Source organism: Rhyacophila brunnea, unplaced genomic scaffold (genome assembly GCF_057557595.1).
Source record: "Rhyacophila brunnea isolate RB1 unplaced genomic scaffold, BYU_Rbru_1.0 scaffold_5, whole genome shotgun sequence".
In the NCBI taxonomy this organism is placed as follows: domain Eukaryota; kingdom Metazoa; phylum Arthropoda; class Insecta; order Trichoptera; family Rhyacophilidae; genus Rhyacophila; species Rhyacophila brunnea.
Window position 1 is genome coordinate 44,395,030 of NW_028233170.1, and position 20,527 is coordinate 44,415,556.

The 20,527-nt window shown below is 33.3% G+C and overlaps 4 protein-coding genes across 4 annotated transcripts in view; 2 read left to right on the forward strand and 2 right to left on the reverse strand.

Annotated features, from left to right (window-relative positions):
- LOC147066447 (uncharacterized) overlaps nucleotides 1-20,527 on the reverse strand; it is a 1,147,709-nt gene that overhangs the window by 1,088,190 nt on the left and 38,992 nt on the right. The gene's annotated exons all lie outside the window — the stretch shown is intronic.
- On the forward strand, nucleotides 354-7,987 carry LOC147066465 (protein crossbronx homolog). Its single transcript, XM_085955602.1, has 6 exons — nucleotides 354-554; nucleotides 649-821; nucleotides 3,977-4,041; nucleotides 4,988-5,088; nucleotides 6,221-6,408; nucleotides 6,871-7,987. Exons 1-6 carry the CDS (start codon nucleotides 525-527, stop codon nucleotides 7,133-7,135), a joined length of 822 nt encoding a protein of 273 aa, XP_085811728.1. The 5' UTR covers nucleotides 354-524; the 3' UTR covers nucleotides 7,136-7,987.
- LOC147066466 (UPF0598 protein CG30010) lies at nucleotides 8,680-10,252 on the reverse strand. Its single transcript, XM_085955603.1, has 2 exons — nucleotides 9,981-10,252; nucleotides 8,680-9,320 (listed from the first exon to the last, which is right to left on the reverse strand). Exons 1-2 carry the CDS (start codon nucleotides 10,116-10,118, stop codon nucleotides 8,823-8,825), a joined length of 636 nt encoding a protein of 211 aa, XP_085811729.1. The 5' UTR covers nucleotides 10,119-10,252; the 3' UTR covers nucleotides 8,680-8,822.
- Nucleotides 10,478-20,527, forward strand: part of kat80 (katanin p80) — a 28,590-nt gene continuing 18,540 nt past the window's right edge. The window contains exons 1-6 of the mRNA XM_085955496.1: nucleotides 10,478-10,677; nucleotides 11,084-11,214; nucleotides 14,288-14,621; nucleotides 15,322-15,520; nucleotides 16,239-16,389; nucleotides 18,018-18,189. Of these exons, the coding sequence (XP_085811622.1) occupies nucleotides 10,644-10,677; nucleotides 11,084-11,214; nucleotides 14,288-14,621; nucleotides 15,322-15,520; nucleotides 16,239-16,389; nucleotides 18,018-18,189 (1,021 nt within the window). The 5' untranslated portion in view covers nucleotides 10,478-10,643. The remainder of the gene's footprint in view (nucleotides 10,678-11,083; nucleotides 11,215-14,287; nucleotides 14,622-15,321; nucleotides 15,521-16,238; nucleotides 16,390-18,017; nucleotides 18,190-20,527) is intronic.

Sequence of the window (20,527 nt, forward strand, 5' to 3'; positions counted from 1 at the left end):
CTATATTTTATTCGATTTAATAATCGACATAAATACAGAATATGTTTTCTAGAGGTTTTATTAAAAACTGATCTTCTTGCCAGAGCACTTTTACTAGACCTTTTCATATTTGAATGTACGGATTCTGTTAGGAGATTTTTTTAATTTCACAAATAAAATAAATATCCCTTGTAACTTTTCAAATGCGAAAAAAATCTGAAAAATAGATAATAAAATAAAAGAATTATTTAAATTAATAACACAATAATAAATCTTAAGAAATTAATTTAGAAATTTGTTGGCTGCGTTGAATGAGATTATTGGTGTTGTCATGGTGATAATACTTGGTACAAGTATATTAGTCTATGCTTGGTACTTTGTCTATGACGATTCGTCGTTTGATACGTCAAAATTAAGTTGATTCTGTGTTTTGTTCGCCAGATTTTTACTTAATTTAGATTGATAGGATTAGGATCCTATAGTTATGTGGTGAACCTTACTCGAATAGCTTTCAACTATAGCCATTGCAGCTAACATCTGTCAACATGTACACAACTATTGCTGCGAGTTCCAAGGTTAGTAAAATCGTTGGTGTACCAGGAAGATGCAATAAAAACAACCATTATTATCAATTATTTTTATACGTATGTACATCTCAATCTATTCCAGAACAGAGAATCAGCTGATAGCTACGCACATCATGACTCAATCAACAGAAGGATAAGCCAAGACGCCGGAACTGACCATAATAATATGCTCTCTGATAAATCAATCTCAGGAAGTGCAGATTCAAAAAGGCTGTATAAATTGTTTCAGCAAGAATATAGTATAATGGCCGAATAGTAAGTAATGAATCTTTATTTAATGATCTTAATGGGATTAAATTATATACTGGCAACCACGGCTATTTCAAAACAATCGCAAATTAAATGTCTGACTCATATCTTGATTCCATAAGTAGTGTGTTGATCATAAAATTTACAGGCCATACTAAGACTGACTAAAAAACTATCGGCGTACTTTGAATATAATGTTTTGTCCGGTATTCTAACATAACACATAATCTAATTTTTAAATAACATACATAATTTTGAAAACACTTTCGAGAAAATATATTATTACTTATAATCAATAGGAAAAATCTTTTTGAAAGTAAGAAAGTAGGACACCCCGCAGCAATCGAGCCTGCATCTCTCGGGTATCGCGCCCATGCACATAGACCACTATGATAAAGGCATCATACTTAATTGCGACAAATTTTATTAAAATTTATCCACTGCGATTTATCCACTGTTAAATACATTGGGTATCCAGCTATCCTGAGTCTACGGTGGTGAAGGTAGCTTGTGGCTGACAGAGGAGGGGGGGTGGTGTTTCGAGATGTCACTTTACTTTAGGTCAGCCGAGACCCACATTGGGTTACAGTGCCGATTATAATGATAATATATTAACAATATAACCTGACAGGGTGTTTGTGCACCGAGCTGTGTGCGAAAGAAGTATTCCGCAATGCCTTTTCCACAAAAACACTGAAGGCTTGTCAGTTTGGTGCTACTCAAAAAATAACATGAATGCCTCTGCCATTGCCATGTGGCATGTAATAGACACAGCAGTTGTGCGTCTTAACCCCTTAAACTTTAGGCTCCACTTTCTAGAGCAGTGCCTCTGTGGTCATGAATATCTTTGGACCAATTAAAAACTGAGGTTTCTGCTGCTCATTTTATTTCCAGAGGAATAAAAGGGTGTTAAACTGATTGGAGACATGTGGGAACCACTAATAAGAGGAAAAATTTATAATTATTCTTCGTATATTGCTTGTGTAATTTTTTTATACTTCGGTGTGACAAGGGTGGAAAATTTTCAATTACGTGGCTAATTATTTCACACAGTAAACACAAGCACAATGTTTTCAGACCAGCAGACGTGCACCAAAATCAAACGATGATTTCACTCCGATGTCATAAAACATGTCATTTTATTCAATAGCCGGTGACACAGAGTCAGTCAATCATTTCCCATCTCACGCCGCTGGATAGCCCCACCAGAAATGACCGGGCATCAGTGGCGAAGGGTGGAGGTAGGCTGTTATGTTCAGCCATAGATAGTGCACACTAAACTTTGTCAGTAATACATATTTGTTTTCATTGAAATAAGGCTAACAGCAGACGGCATTGGTTAGTTTTTAAAATTCAATTAAACCCTGCGAAACCAAGCCATAATAAATAATACTCAAAAAATACTCATCTATCTATAAAATATCTAAAATTATGCAATTAAATCATACATAACATTGGATATTTTATAGATAGATTAATATTTTTTATTTATTATAGTTTGGTTTCGGCAGAGCTTAATGAATTTAAAAATTGAACCAACAATTTGTGTCATAAATATTATTAATCCAACGAAAAAAAATAAGCATGAATTAAAAAGTGTACTCAATTTTGTCGTATCACCCAAATTTTACCTAAACTATTATGGTTATAACATCCACGGTGGCCGCGTGGCATAAGTGTTGGACTATCACGCCGTGGGTCTCAGGTTCGAATCTTGGGTCTGGCAAGTACACATATTGTTTTTCAATTTGTGTCTGTCAGGGTATGGACCTAATAGGTTGAGCAAATGGCCGACATCCATTTCTCGTAAAAAACAAAATCTGTTAATACAAACCTCTACTCTGTGGAGGTCCATATGATCCTATTAGGATTGGACATGGTGAAAAAAAAAAAAAAATTATGGTTTGGTTAGGCAGGGTTTAATTGATTCTTAAAAAGTAACCAATACCATCTGTAAATTGTAGTCTTAGTTCAATAAACACAAGTACACATGACTAACAAAGTTTAATGTGCACTATTTACGGCAGGTCTTAACAGTCTACCTTCACCCTTCGCTACTGCTGGGCATTGTCCATATCAACACTGCAATAAATGCAATGTTTATTACGCATTCTCAATCTTGCAAAGTGTGGCTGGCTTCTAAAAAATTGTCACACCCATTCAGTCTCTTCCCCTGGTATTTGGAATTCAGTGATATTATTAATGGAATTCACATGTAGTTCATTTATACCTGACTAGTATGCAATTCTACCAATGAAATGATATATTGCCATTACATTTATTCAATTTAAGGTATAATATTATTGGAATGAAGCTTATAAAAACATTTCATGTCTAATAAAAGCCAATATGTTCTTAAAATCTTTTTGCAATAATATTGTTACATTTGTTAACCTATTAATCCTAGAATGTTATCAATAATCAATGTATGTTGACAAACCATGTTTAGCTTTTATGATACCCAAGTCAAATGATAGATAAGGAAATATGTTTAATAATATACAAGGCAATCACCCATATAGCATTGTGTTCATTATGTACAATCTAATCTGCATTGATGGGGGATTGAACATTTGTTTATTCTGATAAACACCTTAATTACCTATATAATAAGTAACACTGGAATAACTTTCTTTATTGCAATTTCTAAATTCCTTTTGTGGTTATTCAAGTTTTCTATAAGAGGCGTATATTTCCAAATACATACTGAAATGTCCACTGTTCAATATCTGTGGTAAATTATTTTTTCTGTGTTTCCAGCGTAAATGGTTGGTTCATTTTATTTTCAAACTAGATGGAAAGCACATCCAAGACTGTACAAAAAACCACCTAAATTTTTGTTAATGATTATAAGGAAATTTATGCTGGCATCTATATTTTTGGAACATGCCTCATCTAAAATAACAAAAAAAGATTGCCTCTTTAGGGACTTTTCCCCTTATATACCTAATCCGATCATTGTTGTTTTACCACCGTCAATGAAAATGTCTTGCGTATGTAAAATACTATGTCTACGATTACATTACTTATATTATTTTTCGACTGGTGCAGTATTAACCTAAACTTACATGTCAAATTTGTCAAATAATAAAATTAACCAAGATGTTTTTTTTTACAGGTTTGTAAAATATTTTTAATAATCATGACAATATTTTTTTTAGCAAAATGCTGCAAAGTGAAAATATGCATGGCGTTTACGTGATACCATCATTTGAAAATTCCTTTCGTAAGTATTTTAAAATTTATTGATTTCATCTAATATACCTATTGAAATTTATTTTGTATTATATTACGTAATATAGTCAACTTTACAAATTCAAGACGTTCACAACATGAAAGAAAAAAATAAGTACCTACCCAACAGTATTATTTTATTATTGTATTAACAGATTTTGTTTTTATGAGAAATGGATGTCGGCCACTTGCTCAACCTATTAGGTCCATATTCTGACTCATACACAAATTGAAAAACAATATGTCTACTTGTCAACCCAGGATTCGAACATGGGGCCCTATGGAACTATGTAACATAACAATATAAAATAAAACAGTGATGTACATACTCAGAAGAGTAAAACCAAAAATCATAAAAAATTACATACAAGTACTGAATGATCTAAGTAGACCCTTTTTTAAGAATTTTAAATATTGAATATTACCTAGAATCAAAAAAGATACCTATGCAAATCCCATTTCTTTCCGTGGATCAGCGCCGACAGATTTACATCACTCCTTGTTTCATTTGGAGTTAGAAAAATTACACTAGCAAACAAATCATACTGCGGCTTAGAGACAGAATTGCTCAAAGAAGACTAAAAAAAAGCTCTACAAAACCCTCATCAGGCTCATGTTTTTCAACCTATGTGTCGGAGTGTTGGACCTTACCAAAAAAAGTTGAGAGGAAGTTCATCCATTAACAAAAATATATAATAATTTGAGATTATCTACTAAGTTTTCAGAACTTATATTTTCCATTTTGAAATTATTTGAAATTATCAATGATGCGTTATACAAAACAGTAACAAAAATATAGAGAGAGGTCAGACAATGATGTTGAAATCTAGGCGATCTCGTATGCGAAAAAACCAAATTAAGCATTCATATTAGAACACCTTAGTGGGAGTGAAAAAACATGCGACGTGTTGATACAAATTGTTTAACTTTTCTTTCAGTATGGTACGGTGTCATCTTTGTACGGAGCGGCTGCTACGAAGGTGGTGTTTTTAGATTCATTCTATCTTTGCCAGAAACATTTCCTGAGTGTGAATGTCCGGTGAGTATTATTCAAATTAATAATGGTATCATTAATTTAACTGGCGTTATCGTGGTGGAACTCCATTACGAAATTTATTTTTGCAACTAAAGAGTTCATTTTTGTTTCAGTTATTTGAATACGTGCCAAATATAAATAAATTCTGGCACAATATGATATAATTTATGCATAAATGTGTAAAAAGTACCTACATATTATTATGTATTCACTAATGAGAAAATGTTTGTTCAGTGTTAATATTTGAACACATTTGATTCACGTTACATAAAACACATGTAAAGCCAGACTCTCAAACGTCAATTTTGTTTTTCATTGAATGTAATGTAAAAAATACGAAATTAATACCAAAAAATTTGTATTTGTTACAAAACACCAGTCTCAGAGAAATGAACTGAATGTAGTAAACAAAAAGTGGTTTTTACTGTACATTTAAAAAAAGAAATATCATAAATAACCTTTTACACACAAAGATGGGGTATATAGAGAGATACCTAACAGTATGGAGATATCCTGACAGATATTTCTATGAGGGTTGGTTTGTTTGCCATTAGTTTAACATCGGATCCATATACTGGATAAATAGATTACATATTGGTTGTAACTGAGTTTTGTTCAACTGGCAGGATTTGAACCTGTAACCATTTGATCAGAAGTGGACCGCTCTAACCTCTCCTCCATAGTGGATTCATTATCATACACCCTACAACGCGGAATAGATCCTGTCCCCGTGAAGTAGTAGATTCCAAGCTCAATGGTTCTCTGCTGTTGTATAATTCAGTACTATTGGTTTTCTGAACAGATAAGATGTTAGCTTATTCTGTGTGTCTACTATACTTATCGACTTACAAACCTATCGAATTACAAACATCTTATTGTAATTGTTACAATAAGTGCTAATACTTTGATATAAACCTACCCTAAGTTTGATAATATTTATCACTTTATCACTTTAGCGGTCGATAAGTATAGAATAGACCCACTGAAGTCCATAGTAACACCTGATTGCTGCCATGATTTTTCATTTAATCTACACACTGTTGCAGTTATCCATAATGGACTACTATGTCGTATTAATCTGGTTTGGAATTATTACATTATGTCATCTAATTCTTTGACTTCTGAATCTTTCCAGACAGTAACATTTCAATCGCAGATATTCCATCCGGCTATCGATCCCAATACAGGCGTATTAGCGTTGGGCGAGGTTTTCCCCAAATGGACAAAGTCAAATAATCACATATGGCAAATATTAAAATACATACACTGGACTTTCCAAAATATCAACGTCAAATCGCCGTTTAATGCTGAAGCTTTGAAACAGTAAGTAAACCATAAATTCATTTAATCATGAAACAGAAAATATTCTGTTTGGTGATTTATGTTTTGTCACTGGTTACCAATGTGTGTTTTGTTTTTCAATATACCTACTTATAATAATAATATGTTAGCAGTGTCATGTTATTTGTATAATATTGTACCGTGTCAATCGTTGGAACATTTTTTCACTGCAAAATACTAAAGCAAATAGTACTAGTCTAATAGTTTTCATAACATCAATAGAGTTATATATATCATATATTATATTTTAGGGAGGACATACTGATAAATTCAAATTTAGGATACCTTACATTTACCCCACATAACATACTTTCATATAAGTAACATTCTTTGGCCAACTGCAAAAGACGATTTTAATAAAATTTCAATTATCGATTAAATATTTTGATGGATTTGTCTGCTTGGATGTAAAACGAAATTTTAATTAATTTGTGTTTTTTTTAGGTACAAAACAAATAAAATCGTTTTCAGCGAAAAAGCCAAAGAGAGTGTCATGTTGAGCATGGACCATTTATATGACGAGCCGCCCACCGATGACAAGCATTATATTTGCTTTAGCCCCTATGACCCTTCCATCCATGACTCCGTCAAGATATCAATGCTCAACCCGTCGAGCCCTACCTCCATTGTCCCGAGCCAGGGCCTCTCGTGGGTGCAGCCCGGCACCTTCAAACCCTTCACCAAACCCACCGAGGAAGAGGCCAGATAGAATATATTAACGGTTTAAGAAATAGCTCTACTCTGCTAGTATATAACAAAGCATGTCCAAATTACCTTGCTCATTGTAAGACGTAGGGAATTATTTTAACCGTTATGAGACTTGAAAAGTTACATTGAAATTTGATATTAAAAACATGTTTGGAAAAAAAGACAGCTTCTAACTAATGTGTTATTAATTTATGTTGTTTCATTTTTTACGAGATGAAGAATGGATGGAAATATAATGATTGAGGTGCTGAGGATTAAACAAGTACACATGCCATATAATAATAAAAAATAGTTATGGAATACATAGGTATTGTACGACAACATCTTCTTGGCTACGCTTCTAGGCGCTGCTGTCTACTAAATGGGAGGAGCTTGTTAATTTACAATGGAATTCCGGGTAAAAATGGGCGGAGCATGTTAGTTCACAGTTTTAACACGTAGCCAAAAAGATGTTGTCGCACAATAGTTTTCATATCACCACTTATCAAATTAAAGCATGAAACAGGATTCAAACATCAACTGCTATGCATTAACTTATAAGCATTATATTCCTAACAGTGGACAATATTCTATCAGCGCTCGAAATGGAAATTTTTACGAACCGGAGCACTTGAAAAGTTTACGAAATTATTAACATAGTTATCCAATTTTATGTGTATTTTATAAAAATAAGTGCGTTAGATTTTTTGTTATATGGTCTATTTAGCTCAGACTGTATTGACTGGATAGATTGTATGAATCGGAATGGCGCTCCGGTCTTTTTGAGCCCTGTATTCCATGGATATGGTGTATAAAATGTTATTATTCTTATAGCAATATATTTAATTGAAATGTTTGGCATGTTGTGTCCTTCAAACATTAATAATAAACATACAGAAATATTTTTTTTTCTTGGAATGGTAATATTGAATCATTTTACAACGGCCATTTCATTTATCACAGGATAGGCATTTAGCTAAATTCAAATATTTTGATGCGCACACCGTTTCTGACAGTTCATAAAGCATTCGGGGCCATTCATTGGTCGGTGTGTTAGTATTGGATGGTATGCAGCCAACGAGGTTATAGTTATGGCACAGATTTGCCTAAACTGAAGCTGGGCATGAGCGCAGTAAAATCAAACCTTATTGAGAACAACACATCAAATCGAATGTCAAATTTACATTCGCATATTTCACTTCAAAGTTTATTTACTGAACTTGAGTCAATGTCACCGATGCACCACTTGTATTCGTTCAATACTCAGCACCTCAATTCTATTATAGAATAATTCTGCCATTTCATCAATTTTCACATTACTTAATGAAAATATGCACTGACTAATAGAATAAAACAAAATGTATCCTTGTATATTTTTAATATTTTACTTTTTATATAAATAATTTTTCCTTTATGATTAAAAAGAACTATGAATTTTTAGTCATGTATACTTCAAAATGAAAGACTATCGCTTATGAAATTATTGATTATTAATCTCGGGCCTGTATTTTAATCATAAGATTATATGTATAACTGACGTGAGGCAATAACAAAACATTAGCTTAGTTTTATAGAAACATGTACATAAGAATAATAGCAATATATATCATTTATATACAGATATAAATATATTATTCATCAAAATGAACAAATTTAATACCCTGTGATGTATAATAAATATTCTTATATTTAAATTAAAACAATTGTTTTTAATCACTCTCCTTTGCTAATCTAAACCAATCCTTGTCTAAACAGTATTTTGTTCCATCCCACGTAATGTGTGTGGGAGATTGATTTTCGCCGTCTTCAAATGCAAAGTTTTTACTCAGTTCGATAGCCAATTTAGATCTTATGAGACCGATAGATCCAGCTTTTTGATGCGCCGGATGATACACTCTTCCAGATTCAGGAAGCATGAAAACTTTCTCTGGCAAGAATGCGGTGGTAAGTGAGTCCCCAACGTGGCCGTAAGATATTAAATAATTAGGATTGTTGTCAATCTCTTTCTTTATTATATGTGTATAGACAATGGGATAATCGTCACTTCTAACAAAATTCCTTTCCCTTCCGCAAAGAGATATATATGGAAAATCTTCTTCATATCGTCCAGTTAAATTTTTCTTGAGATTTCTGAAGAATATTGTGAGAAAGACTTTTTCTTTGAAACAGGATGTAAAATTTTTCATTTTACTATCATCGAGAAATAACTGCAAGTATAAAAAAATAATAATAATAGGTGAGAGAAACAGGTATGTAATTAATTAATTTTTGGTACTAGTCTGTTGACTGTAAGCCAGGCGGGAAGATAACATAACCTAACAAACAATCCAATATATTGACTATTTTCAAAATTTGTTTGCCGCTGGCTTTGACCAAATAGACAAGAATTAAATTTTTTAATATGTCAGCAATTATCTGAGAAGAATCCTGTTTTTTTATATAACGAATAATTCACAAGATTTAAAATATAACAATTTTTATTAATTGAACTGACGTTTACATGGTAGAACTCCATTATACCTATATTGTTTTGAAACAAAGTTATATTTGTTAATTCCACTTTAACTGGGTCATTAACATCTTTGGAACGGATAGTTATAATCGACTGTTCCAAAGATGGGTTTATATTCTGAAACATCTGTCAACGTAGAAATAACAAAAAAAAATGTTGTTTCAAAACCATTTAACATTCTTTATTGGACATACACAATTCAGAATCATTTAAATATTTGTAGGTGTTATGATTTTCTCAGTAAGTACCTACATGCCTATTCTAAAACAAATAGACGCATCGAAGTTGATAAGAATTCATAAAGCAGTAAGTAATATTATAATAGTTATGGATCACATGAGAATTAATTACTAACCATCCCCTGGTGATCAATATAATAAAAGTATTCTCTAATTTTAGGTTCGGGTTCCTGTCCCTGAACATAGCTAATAGCTCTAAGAGAGAATGATCCTTTGAATATATTAAAAAATTTGGGACTTCTTAATATGAACATGTTAAAAATCGTATATGAGTTTTAAATATACTTTTTTACAATGATAACATAGCAATTTAGAACAATTATTCAAAGACGTATTTTTGGTTACACAGAAAGGATTTTTGTGTCAAAATCAGAATTGTCAAACTGACATAAAGAATTCAAAATATAGGGGCTGCCAGTATGGCCGTGGAGTTTATATTTCAAAATAAACTTTACAGAGGAATAAGATTATTATTTTAAAACTTAATTATATTTTTTTATGCAAGTAGATAGGTACTAAAAATTTTCTCATATTTTTTTAAGCGTTCTGTAATTTAGATGTCATAATTATCAGTATTAACTTTAGGGAATATTTTATCATTAGTTCTGGCACCACATTCAAGTTGACAGTTACCAACTAAAATCTAAAATAATTTGTTTCTGTAAAGTGTGAATTTTCATATTGCTTTAAACGTTATTTTTTGGAAAACCTGAAGGGAAATTGAATAGATTTTATATATTACGCATACTTATTGTGCAAACTAAATATTCCGATGCATAATGGGATCCAATGTGAAGCGAACATGGAAGCTGCGTAAGTTTAATTTTACTTTCTAGAATTTACTTACTTCCAATACATATTTTCACACATATACCGACATCTAAGTAATTATTCCAATGATTTTATTAACTCTTACTTATGTTTAACTACAATATGAAATACAATCAAAGGAAACGTCTAGTTTTTCATAGTGTTATTTTCAATGACAACAATTCAAACCTAACCTTAAAGTATACCATCTGTTCTTTGTAATGATTTCTTCTATAATTTACGAGGTTTTTCAGAATCGTGACTATTATTTTCACCTCCAAATTTACATTGTCTTCGTATATATGATCATTATCTTACTAGAATTGTTGAAAACCTTCATGCTTTTTAATGTATTTCTTTGTTGTGTTTCATAGATATTTCTATGTTTACTATTTTGGAAAACTTTCAGAGGAGTTTGCGGCGCATTCGTCGAATGTCAACTGTTTAGCCATGGGCCACAAATCCAACCAGGTCTTGGCCACTGGCGGAGATGATAAGAAAGTCAATCTGTGGGCCATTGGGCGGCATGGCTGTTTATTGGTAAGCTTACTAAACCTTCACTTTAACTTTGTATTACTTTTTAGTCAAATAATGGAAACGATAATATATGCAATGCACAATTGTTTAAAGTAAAATTTTGGACCCCTCTAACTACGTATTTTTTCAACTACGTGTTATTCGCAAATTGCATGACTTTTTATTGAACATTCCATAAAGTTCCCCATTTAAATACGTTTTCATTATGTGCCCATTGCTACAGTTTTACTCTCTAAAGAGTCTAACAGTAGATTCATTGTCATTCATTTTAACGGATTGTAAGAAATAATCTAACCAGGAGTTCCCAACTGATTTTTGATTAGGAACTCATTTATTTTTATTTAGAAGAAAGTGGCAGGCAGATATTATCGTGATTCTTTTTTTAAAACTACAACAAGCTACAAGGTCCAATCACAGTAGTATAGTGTAACAGTAGTGTAGTTAGTAATATAAAGTGAAACAATCACAAACAACCAGACTTTGGGAAATAAATATATTGTGACCTCACTGGGAATCAAACCCGGAGCCTCCGGGTGAAAGGCACATTGTATGTAACAGAAATGCATAAGAAAATATGTCATCTATCAGAATTTACAAGATTTCCAGGGGACATAATATGATGACATTTTCGGAATTTTCGGAAACCACTTTTTGTATCCGATTGGAACAACTCATTACAAAACTTCATATTAAAATATTATCAATTGTCAACACATAAATTTATGTGCCATATATTAACAGATCTGTTAATTATGTAAAATAAAATACAATGTCTATGTAAAAAAATATTCATTTCTTTTCATTTATCAATTTGTGGGCACACTCAAATAGGGTCAGTGTTGGGAACCCCTGATCTTGACTGATTGAAGTAGATACCTGCTTGTACAGTAGGTACTAGAGGTGGGAAAACTGGTTGATTTTGAAGACTAAGTATACTTACTACCAGTATTAAAAAATACTTAGTATCGAAACTTGTTCCAAAATACTTACTAGTATTTGAAATATCGGCTATAATAGAATTTAAAAATACATCCGCTTTTCGAAAAGTCCCATTTTCGAGACAGGTACAGCTGGAACTCTGGCACTAGTCACTCCTGTTTCAGTAGAAAATACTGAAGCATTAAAAGCACTGGTTTCATTTGTCTGTAAAGCATTTTCATTTACAGGTGGAGCTATATTTTGCCTGGCAAATTCAATATGAATAGTTGGGTGCTTGTGCTGTAAAAGTTTCTTCAAATTTGACATTGACTTGTATGAATTTTTTATTTTACAAATATTACAGATAGCATAATTTGTAACTATTTCTTTGGAACGATTCCACACGAAACTTAACCTTTTAGTAGCCATTTTTACACAAATTATTTATTAAGTATAATATAATTATTATCCATTTAGACAATCACGCATACAATTTGAATTCAGTTTATGTTTATAAGTTCCAATTATAACACTAAAAAATCGAGAAACTCGACGTGACAAAACCAGATAAACGCGTAGTCAGTTAGCGTTATCAGAACTCGAATACTAGTACATTATCCTGGACTTGCGACTGACGTCAACTCGATGTAAATGTCATACTCAACTGAAACTAATTCCGTAGTATTACTAAACATACGCGAGTCGCGACGTCCGAGGTGATGATTTCATACGTAGCAAGACTACGAACTAGCTAGCGGACGGCGAGATCTCATACCATGCGTCGAACTCCGGGACTTGAGACTAACGCCAACTCGATAAAGTCTCATACTCAACTGAAACTAAAACTCTTAAAACTAAAACTAAGACGAACTCAATAGTATTACTATTAAAACGAACATGTGACCATTTCTGTCCTTCACTATACCAACTTTACAACAGAGGAGAAAGGGAGAACAATGACAGTTGAGTATAATATCACGGCTAGACATACATGTATCATGATATCTTGCTCGCGCGCATTTAATATCAATAGCGCTGAAAGTCAACCAACATCACGGAATGGCGAGTCACGGCGATGATATCATCGAATGCGTTCGAATTCGAAATACGTTTCAAGTTTCTTGAAACAAGTTTATTGGGCCACAAATACTTAGTATGGGTTGTTTCATCTGAAACTTAAGTACACAAACTGGTGACAGTATTTCCAACTCACCTCTAGTAAGTACTCATGTATGACTGCAGATCTTAAAAATATGCATAGGTGGCCTTATTAGCAGGACTATGAGTAATGTGTAAAGTTGAATGCTGCATTTCAATGCGACGATCTCATCATGTAGTAGTACCAAATGTGTATTTTTATTAGTAGTCATAGATCACGGGTCTGATAATACAGCCGAACTTGGTTATTACGATCACGGAAATAGCGAGATCTCGGATGTAATGAGGAAACATTCGTTGACATTTTACTTTATGATTTTCTCCATACATTTATTCACTTTTATAACAAGCTACTTCTCGGGTATACCGAGCAAAACTGTTGATGTGGAGATCGTTTAAAAACAATATTTTCGACCCTAAGCAATAAAATCCGACCGGGTAGTTAACTAGACCGATGCCGCCGGGATCGGATTACATTTATGACACTAGTTAAGTGTCTAAATACCTAATTGGTGTTTTCGCCAACAACATTGAAAATGTATCCACGCATATGGTTGAAATTGCATGTAAAAAATCCAAGCTTTGTGAAGTCAGTAGGTACCTACCAGCGCCGGTAGCTCAGCACTTCATTACAATAAACAACTTCTTTTGTAGTTTATGAATGCCATGCTTGTTTTGGGTATTTTTACGAAGGTTTTCAGATTTTTTATGTTCTATGCTTAAATAGAATGTGGCGTGCAAAATGTTATATAACGATATAACGAGTAATGCTTATAACGAGCAAATTCAGTCGGTCCCATCTTCCTCGTAATAACCAAGTTGATTGATTATATATATGTACAGTGGTATATTCTTGGTTTGTTGGGTAGAGAAATCTGACAATCTACTTATCGACGACGATGATGTATCATTTAGCTATTGCATTTCCATCAGTAGTATCAAAATTTAAGTTTTATTACTTGACAGGATCAATTTTTTCTTTCAAATTTCTCTATTTCAGAGTCTAAGCGGTCACACAACGCCAGTAGAATGCGTTTCATTTGGCCATTCGGAAGAAATGGTGTGCGCCGGATCACAAGCGGGGGCGTTGAAGATTTGGGACTTGGAGGCGGCGAAATTAATCACATCTCTCACCGGACATAAAGCTGCCATCAAATGCATGGACTTCCACCCGTACGGCGGATATCTGACCACTGGATCTTGTGACATGAATATTAAGTTATGGGACACTCGGCAGAGAGGCTGTATATGCACATACGCTAGTCATAAAATGGCTGTCAATAGCTTACAATTTAGTCCTGATGGTCAGTGGATTGCGTCGGGGGGAGAAGAAGGTATATACTTATCAAAAAATAGAATGATCCAATTAATCCAAACACATTAAAAAAACAACATACATAATATGAATTACCAGCCTTGAACCTACGGCTTCAGAAGCTGACTTTCTGCACCCCTACTAATTAAAATATATTTTCTAAACTACTTAATTACCTTCATCAAAAAATGGTAAACTACCATTTTTGCTCCTTAAGCACTGCACTGGGTCTTCACTGGTGGAGGTTATTTTAGCAGATTTTTTTCGATGACTGGCTGTTAGCCATTTCCCCAACTCATTGAGTCCTTACTCTACATCAAACACACATTGAAAAAATATTTGCCAGATGTGGGATTCGAACTTGCGACACATGATTTGAGAGGCAGATAGCATAAAGAATCACCATTCTACAACTGACGCCGTCCACTTGTGCAGGTAGCCTAAAGGATTTTAACAAATCAGAAAGATTAGTTTCTTATTTAGTTACTCAATATCATAGATTCATTTGTTGGATTCAAACATTGGTTGAAAGAAGCATGTCAATTTTGATGGCAGAATTTGGATCTATGACCTGTGATTAGAATCATGAAATGCTAACATCTACTAATTGGTATACTACTGAATCATATAACTTGAGTAAAATAATCTTTTATGGGTCTATCTTTACTGGTATGAGGAATTTTATGACACATAATTTGATAATGCTATTTATTTTTTAGGTGCTGTAAAAGTGTGGGATGTACGAAACGGGAAAGTCCTGCAGCAATTCACAGAGCATAAGGGCCCAGTCACCTGTGTCAGATTTCATCCGGACGAGTTTCTGCTGGCCAGCTGCGGTTCCGATAGAATAACCAATTTCTTTGACATGGAGAAATTTCAGCTGGTATCAAGCACTGAGAAACAATCCGCCGCAATAAGGTGAATTAAAAATGTGGAAAACCAAAGAGATTAAACTACACTACTACTAACACTTGATATTAATTCCAGAACATTTTTAGTATGGTTTGATTGGTAACTATGGAAATATTAAAATAATTCCTATGCTGGTAGGACTGAATACCTACATTGTTCGTAAATAAAATAGATAATGGTGTCTTCCTAATGTTGTCTTACATACTGTTATTTGCTATTTTACATGAGTTTTAATCTAATGATTGTTTATTGTATAAAATACTTCTGTTAGGCTTCTTACACTAATTCACGTTGTTTCTATCTCAGTGTGAGCCTGGTTAATATGCAAATGTCTTAGAGCACAAGTGTGAAATTTGCTAGATATAAATCTGCTCTGTATCTATTTTAATCATTGTAATCTTATGTCAGCTTCACTGTCATATTATAAATGCTGTACCTGTATAGAAAATGGTCGAACTAATAAGGTTTTCAAACTTCCTGCTATGCTGATAGAGATTACCATACAAGCAAAAGGTCTTGCCTGCACCTTAGCGATATAAAATTTCATCAGCTGAAAACCGCTCCATACTAATGGGCTGACAAATAGATAATTAATTATTTTATGAAATGTCAAAAACTATGTACATGTTAAATCTATGTGAATAGCTATATATTCCATATATTATGTAATATGTAACATGAAATAACTACCGTGTCTTAACGTTTTTTTAAAATTGAATTCTAGGCAAGTATGGTTTTCCGACAACGGTGCATGCCTACTTGGAGCCGGAAGTGAAGGATTGCAGGTGCTTGGTTGGGAACCGACACGACAGTTCGACTCCGTTCCTGCCTGTTGGGGACAGATACACGACATGACTGTGGCACATAATAAATTGGTATGCTCCACTACTATTTATAATAATTAATGTGCTGAGGATTTAACGAATGTAATTGCACTAGTGACCAAGTTGAATTAATATAGTACATCTTTAAATAATATGTGATCATAATATATTCTACTAGATGACTAAATTTGTCCAACAATTGTTTCTTCTTCGAGCTATGTGTCCACCCCATCTCCATTTGAGGCTTTAAATGAACTCTATCATATCGCAAACCCTTGTCTGCTTCCTTATCCACTCATTCCTCTTTTTGTCCTTTCGCGTTATGCCCAGCATGCACCTCTCCATACCACGTTGTGCTACTCTAAGTTTCTGGATCTCTCTTTTACTTAGAGTCCATGTTTCACACGCATATGTGATCAAGGGAAGCACCATTAGTCATCCAGTGGTATCCAATAGGTACAAAACATCCGCAAGGTAGACCTAGAGGCCGCTGGATCGATGAAATGATAAAGTTCTGCTGAAATACGTGGCAACGCAACGCACTGGACCGAGAGAAGTGGAAGCAGCTTGAAGAGGCCTTCATCCAGCTGTGGATAGATTCAGGCTGATGATGATAATGATATATTCTACAATCTACATAACTGTTACCAACATTCTGTAAATGAGCTGTTGTTCTCAAATCACCCACTATTTCTTTAAAAATATATATTTTATATAGGTATACTATGTTTATTAATATGTTTAGTGTTTGACGGGAACAAATCATGCCAAAACATTCAAATTAAAAATAATGATAACTTTTTATACAGCCCACGGTGGCCGCGCGGCTTAAGCGTTGGACTATAATGCTGTGAGTCCCAGGTTCGAATCCTGGGTCTGGCAAGTACACATATTGTTTTTCAATTTGTGTGTGTCAGGGTATGGGCCTAATAGGTTGAGCAAGTGGCTGACATCCATTTCTCGTAAAAAACAAAATCTGTCAATACAAACCTCTACTCTGTGGAGGCCCATATGATCCTGTTAGGATCGGACATGGTCGAAAGAAGAAGAAAAGAAGAAGTTACATATTATTATATGTGTTTGAATCCTATGTCATGTATAAATAGCTACAGTGCGACATCTATATCAAATCTTTTACATCACCACGGTCGTTTCTGGAACTAAAACCCTCCCTCTGATTTATTTTCCCGGCTACTACATTCCCCATGCCCATAATTCAGTGTGTGTTCGATATCACGTCTAGTTTTATTAACATCAAAATGCCTAAACCTTTACGGAACCAGACAAGGAAAATTATTTTGAATATGATAATTTTGATGAGGAGAAACAGAAAAGAAAGCTTTTAATTCCTTTCAATAGTGCCAGAGATAGAGTATCTGCTGTTACGCAACGATGGCAGCGCATACAGCGCTGTGACGTAGAAGACTGGATATAGAAGTTAGTTTATATGCGGTGATGTGAAAATTGATCTTGACGTATTTTTTAGTATTGTTATGTCACTTTTGGCCGTTTGTTCAGCTCTTGAATAATTCAATTTGTCTATGTGTAAACATTAAAAAATATATGTTTTGATCATAGTAGATTGTGGACATGAACCATTGATATATTAAAAATGTGTAACATCTAATTTGTTATTATCATTTATATTGTCCATTTACTGATTGATTTTCCATTTACAGATTGTAGGATGGTTCCATTTCACACATGTAGTCCTGAATGTAGTGGAACTTTCAAAAGTACATCCGTTCGGTGGTCCTCCTCCGCCTGGTCCTGCCGTCGAACCTGCGTCTCCATTCCAGAAGAATTCTTCCGTCAGAAAGAGTTTTTCCAAAGAACGCCCATCCAAACAAGGTTTGATTGAGATATATGTATGAGGAAGTTTGAGTGAAATTTAAAAATTCGCAGGGAACTGTTTTTCATAACCAAAATCTTATGAATTAAACATAATGTATTATGATTTTTGGAGGATTGACATATTTCTGTGAATATTAAATATTTTTTTATATTGTTTATTTATCAAATGTTAATTTTTAAATTTAAGTAGGTACTGATACAGTACTTAAGTACAATATGTATCGTACGGCCTATATCAGTCACAGATATTTAAAACATTTTCTGGTGTTCCTCAGGGTTCAAACTTGGGGCCGTTGCTGTTAACGATTTTTATATATGACATAGGTGTAATAAAAATGCTATGTTTTTGTTGTTCGCTGATGACTTGAAACTCTTTTTGGAAGTTGTCACCTTATATGATTGTCGTCAGCTCCAACTTGATACATACTACAAAGCATTTTATTAATTGAGTTAGCATTTACTTGGTAGAATTCCATTTTACAAGAAATGAAAATATAATTAATATTAAATTCTACAGGTTTTTTTAAAAAGGTTTGTCGATAGCTATTTCGGTTGTAACACCATTATCAAGACTATTCAGATAGGCCGTTTGCCTTTGCTTAAATACTATACGTGTATAGATAGAGACAGAATACATTTTCTTATTCGTTCCAGCAATATTATGAATTTTTACATTATTATTAATTGTAATATTATTAATACTTTGAAAACCCTAAGTTGGTTTTTTAAAATGGATATCGAAATTTTCAAAATTTATCAAAATTACAGTATTCGATGGTTATTTATTGACATTATTGATCAATTAAAATATTATTAGTATAATTGTCTTAATCGTGTGTTTAGATTATATTTAATAGTGGCGACGAATACATTACCAAATTTTCATTAATTATGTCATTACTTTTGGATAATTCGCGATTAATTTCCAACTGTTCAAGTAAATTTAATTTTAAACCTTTATTACATATATGCAAACATTGTGGCGTTTCATTGTTACTGATGCTATGCGAGTTTGATATCAAATGTTTAGCAAACTGAGAATCTGTTTTACCATTCTTAAAAGACCGGAGGTGCTCTTCAAAACGAGTTTTTATTGACCTGCCAGATTGACCAATGTAGCATAGACTACATGTGCCACATGTTATTTTATAAACTCCGCTTTTCTCCAGTTTGTTGATTTTATCTTTACTATTTTTTAAGTTTAATCCTAGATTATTATTAGCTTTGAATGCTACGTTAACGCTATGTTTAATTTCTTGATAAATTTTGTCTGAAATAATGCCGTGATAACCAATGGACTTGTAATAACGATTTGAATCTTTAACGTTAGGGTATATTGTTGATCTAGCTAATTTAAGTTGTTTTTTATATAATATTTTATCTACCATTGATGTTTCATATCCATTACTTAAGGCTATTTGTTTAATGGTATGTAGTTCATCCTCAAAATCTAATTTGTTCATGGGTACGCTAACTAGCCTGTGGATCATGGCATGGTATGCCGCCAACTTATGAATCCATGGATGTTGCGATCCTTTATGTATAGTAGTTTCAGTAAAGGTGGGTTTTCTATATATTTTGAAGTTATGTTTATTATTAACCCTCTGAATAGTGAGGTCTAGAAAATTAATTCTGTTTTCTATCTCTACTTCGACCGTGAATTTAATATTACAGTGCAATGCGTTAGCCCTTTTGACGAACGAGTTAAGTTGACGGTCAGTTCCTTTCCAGCAAATCAAAATATCATCCACGTATCTATGGTAATATAATATGTCAGCTACTGAGTCTATTTTAAGTGATTCCGATTCGAATTTGTCCATAAAAAGTTCTGCGAGCAAAGGACTTAAAGGAGACCCCATAGGGACTCCGTCAAGTTGATTATAAAACTCTGAATTAAATGAGAAATAGTTATTTTCTACACATAATTTCATTAAAGAATAAATTTCTTCTAACTCAAATGGGTGTACTTTAGCTTTTTCTAGTTTTTCGTACACTATTTCTAAACATTCTTTAACTGGAATGTTAGTAAATAAACTGGTTACATCCAATGATACCAGCTTACAGTTGCTAGGTAAATCTATGGTATTTATTTTATTAATTAAGTCAACTGAATTTTCTAGGCTTCTTTTGGCTTTGAAATTTGTTAGATGTTTAAAAATTTTATTAATATAATATGCTAATTTGACTGTTGGCGTATTCGTATATGATACCACGGGCCTAATAGGAATATTAGTCTTATGTATCTTCGGTTGACCATATAGTAAGGGTGCCATAGGATTCATAAGAGTAACACTACGTTTGATAGCTTCGGTGGGGAAAGTGATAGTGCAATCAT

Coding starts and splice junctions, on each gene's coding strand:
- LOC147066465 (XM_085955602.1), top strand. CDS start 525: ATGTACACAACTATTGCTGCGAGTTCCAAG. Junction 822..3,976: donor TATAGTATAATGGCCGAATA/GTAAGTAATGAA, acceptor TATTTTTTTTAG/CAAAATGCTGCAAAGTGAAA. Junction 4,042..4,987: donor ATCATTTGAAAATTCCTTTC/GTAAGTATTTTA, acceptor CTTTTCTTTCAG/TATGGTACGGTGTCATCTTT.
- LOC147066466 (XM_085955603.1), bottom strand. CDS start 10,118: ATGTTCATATTAAGAAGTCCCAAATTTTTTAATATATTCAAAGGATCA. Junction 9,321..9,980: donor ATATTGATCACCAGGGGATG/GTTAGTAATTAA, acceptor TTATACTTGCAG/TTATTTCTCGATGATAGTAA.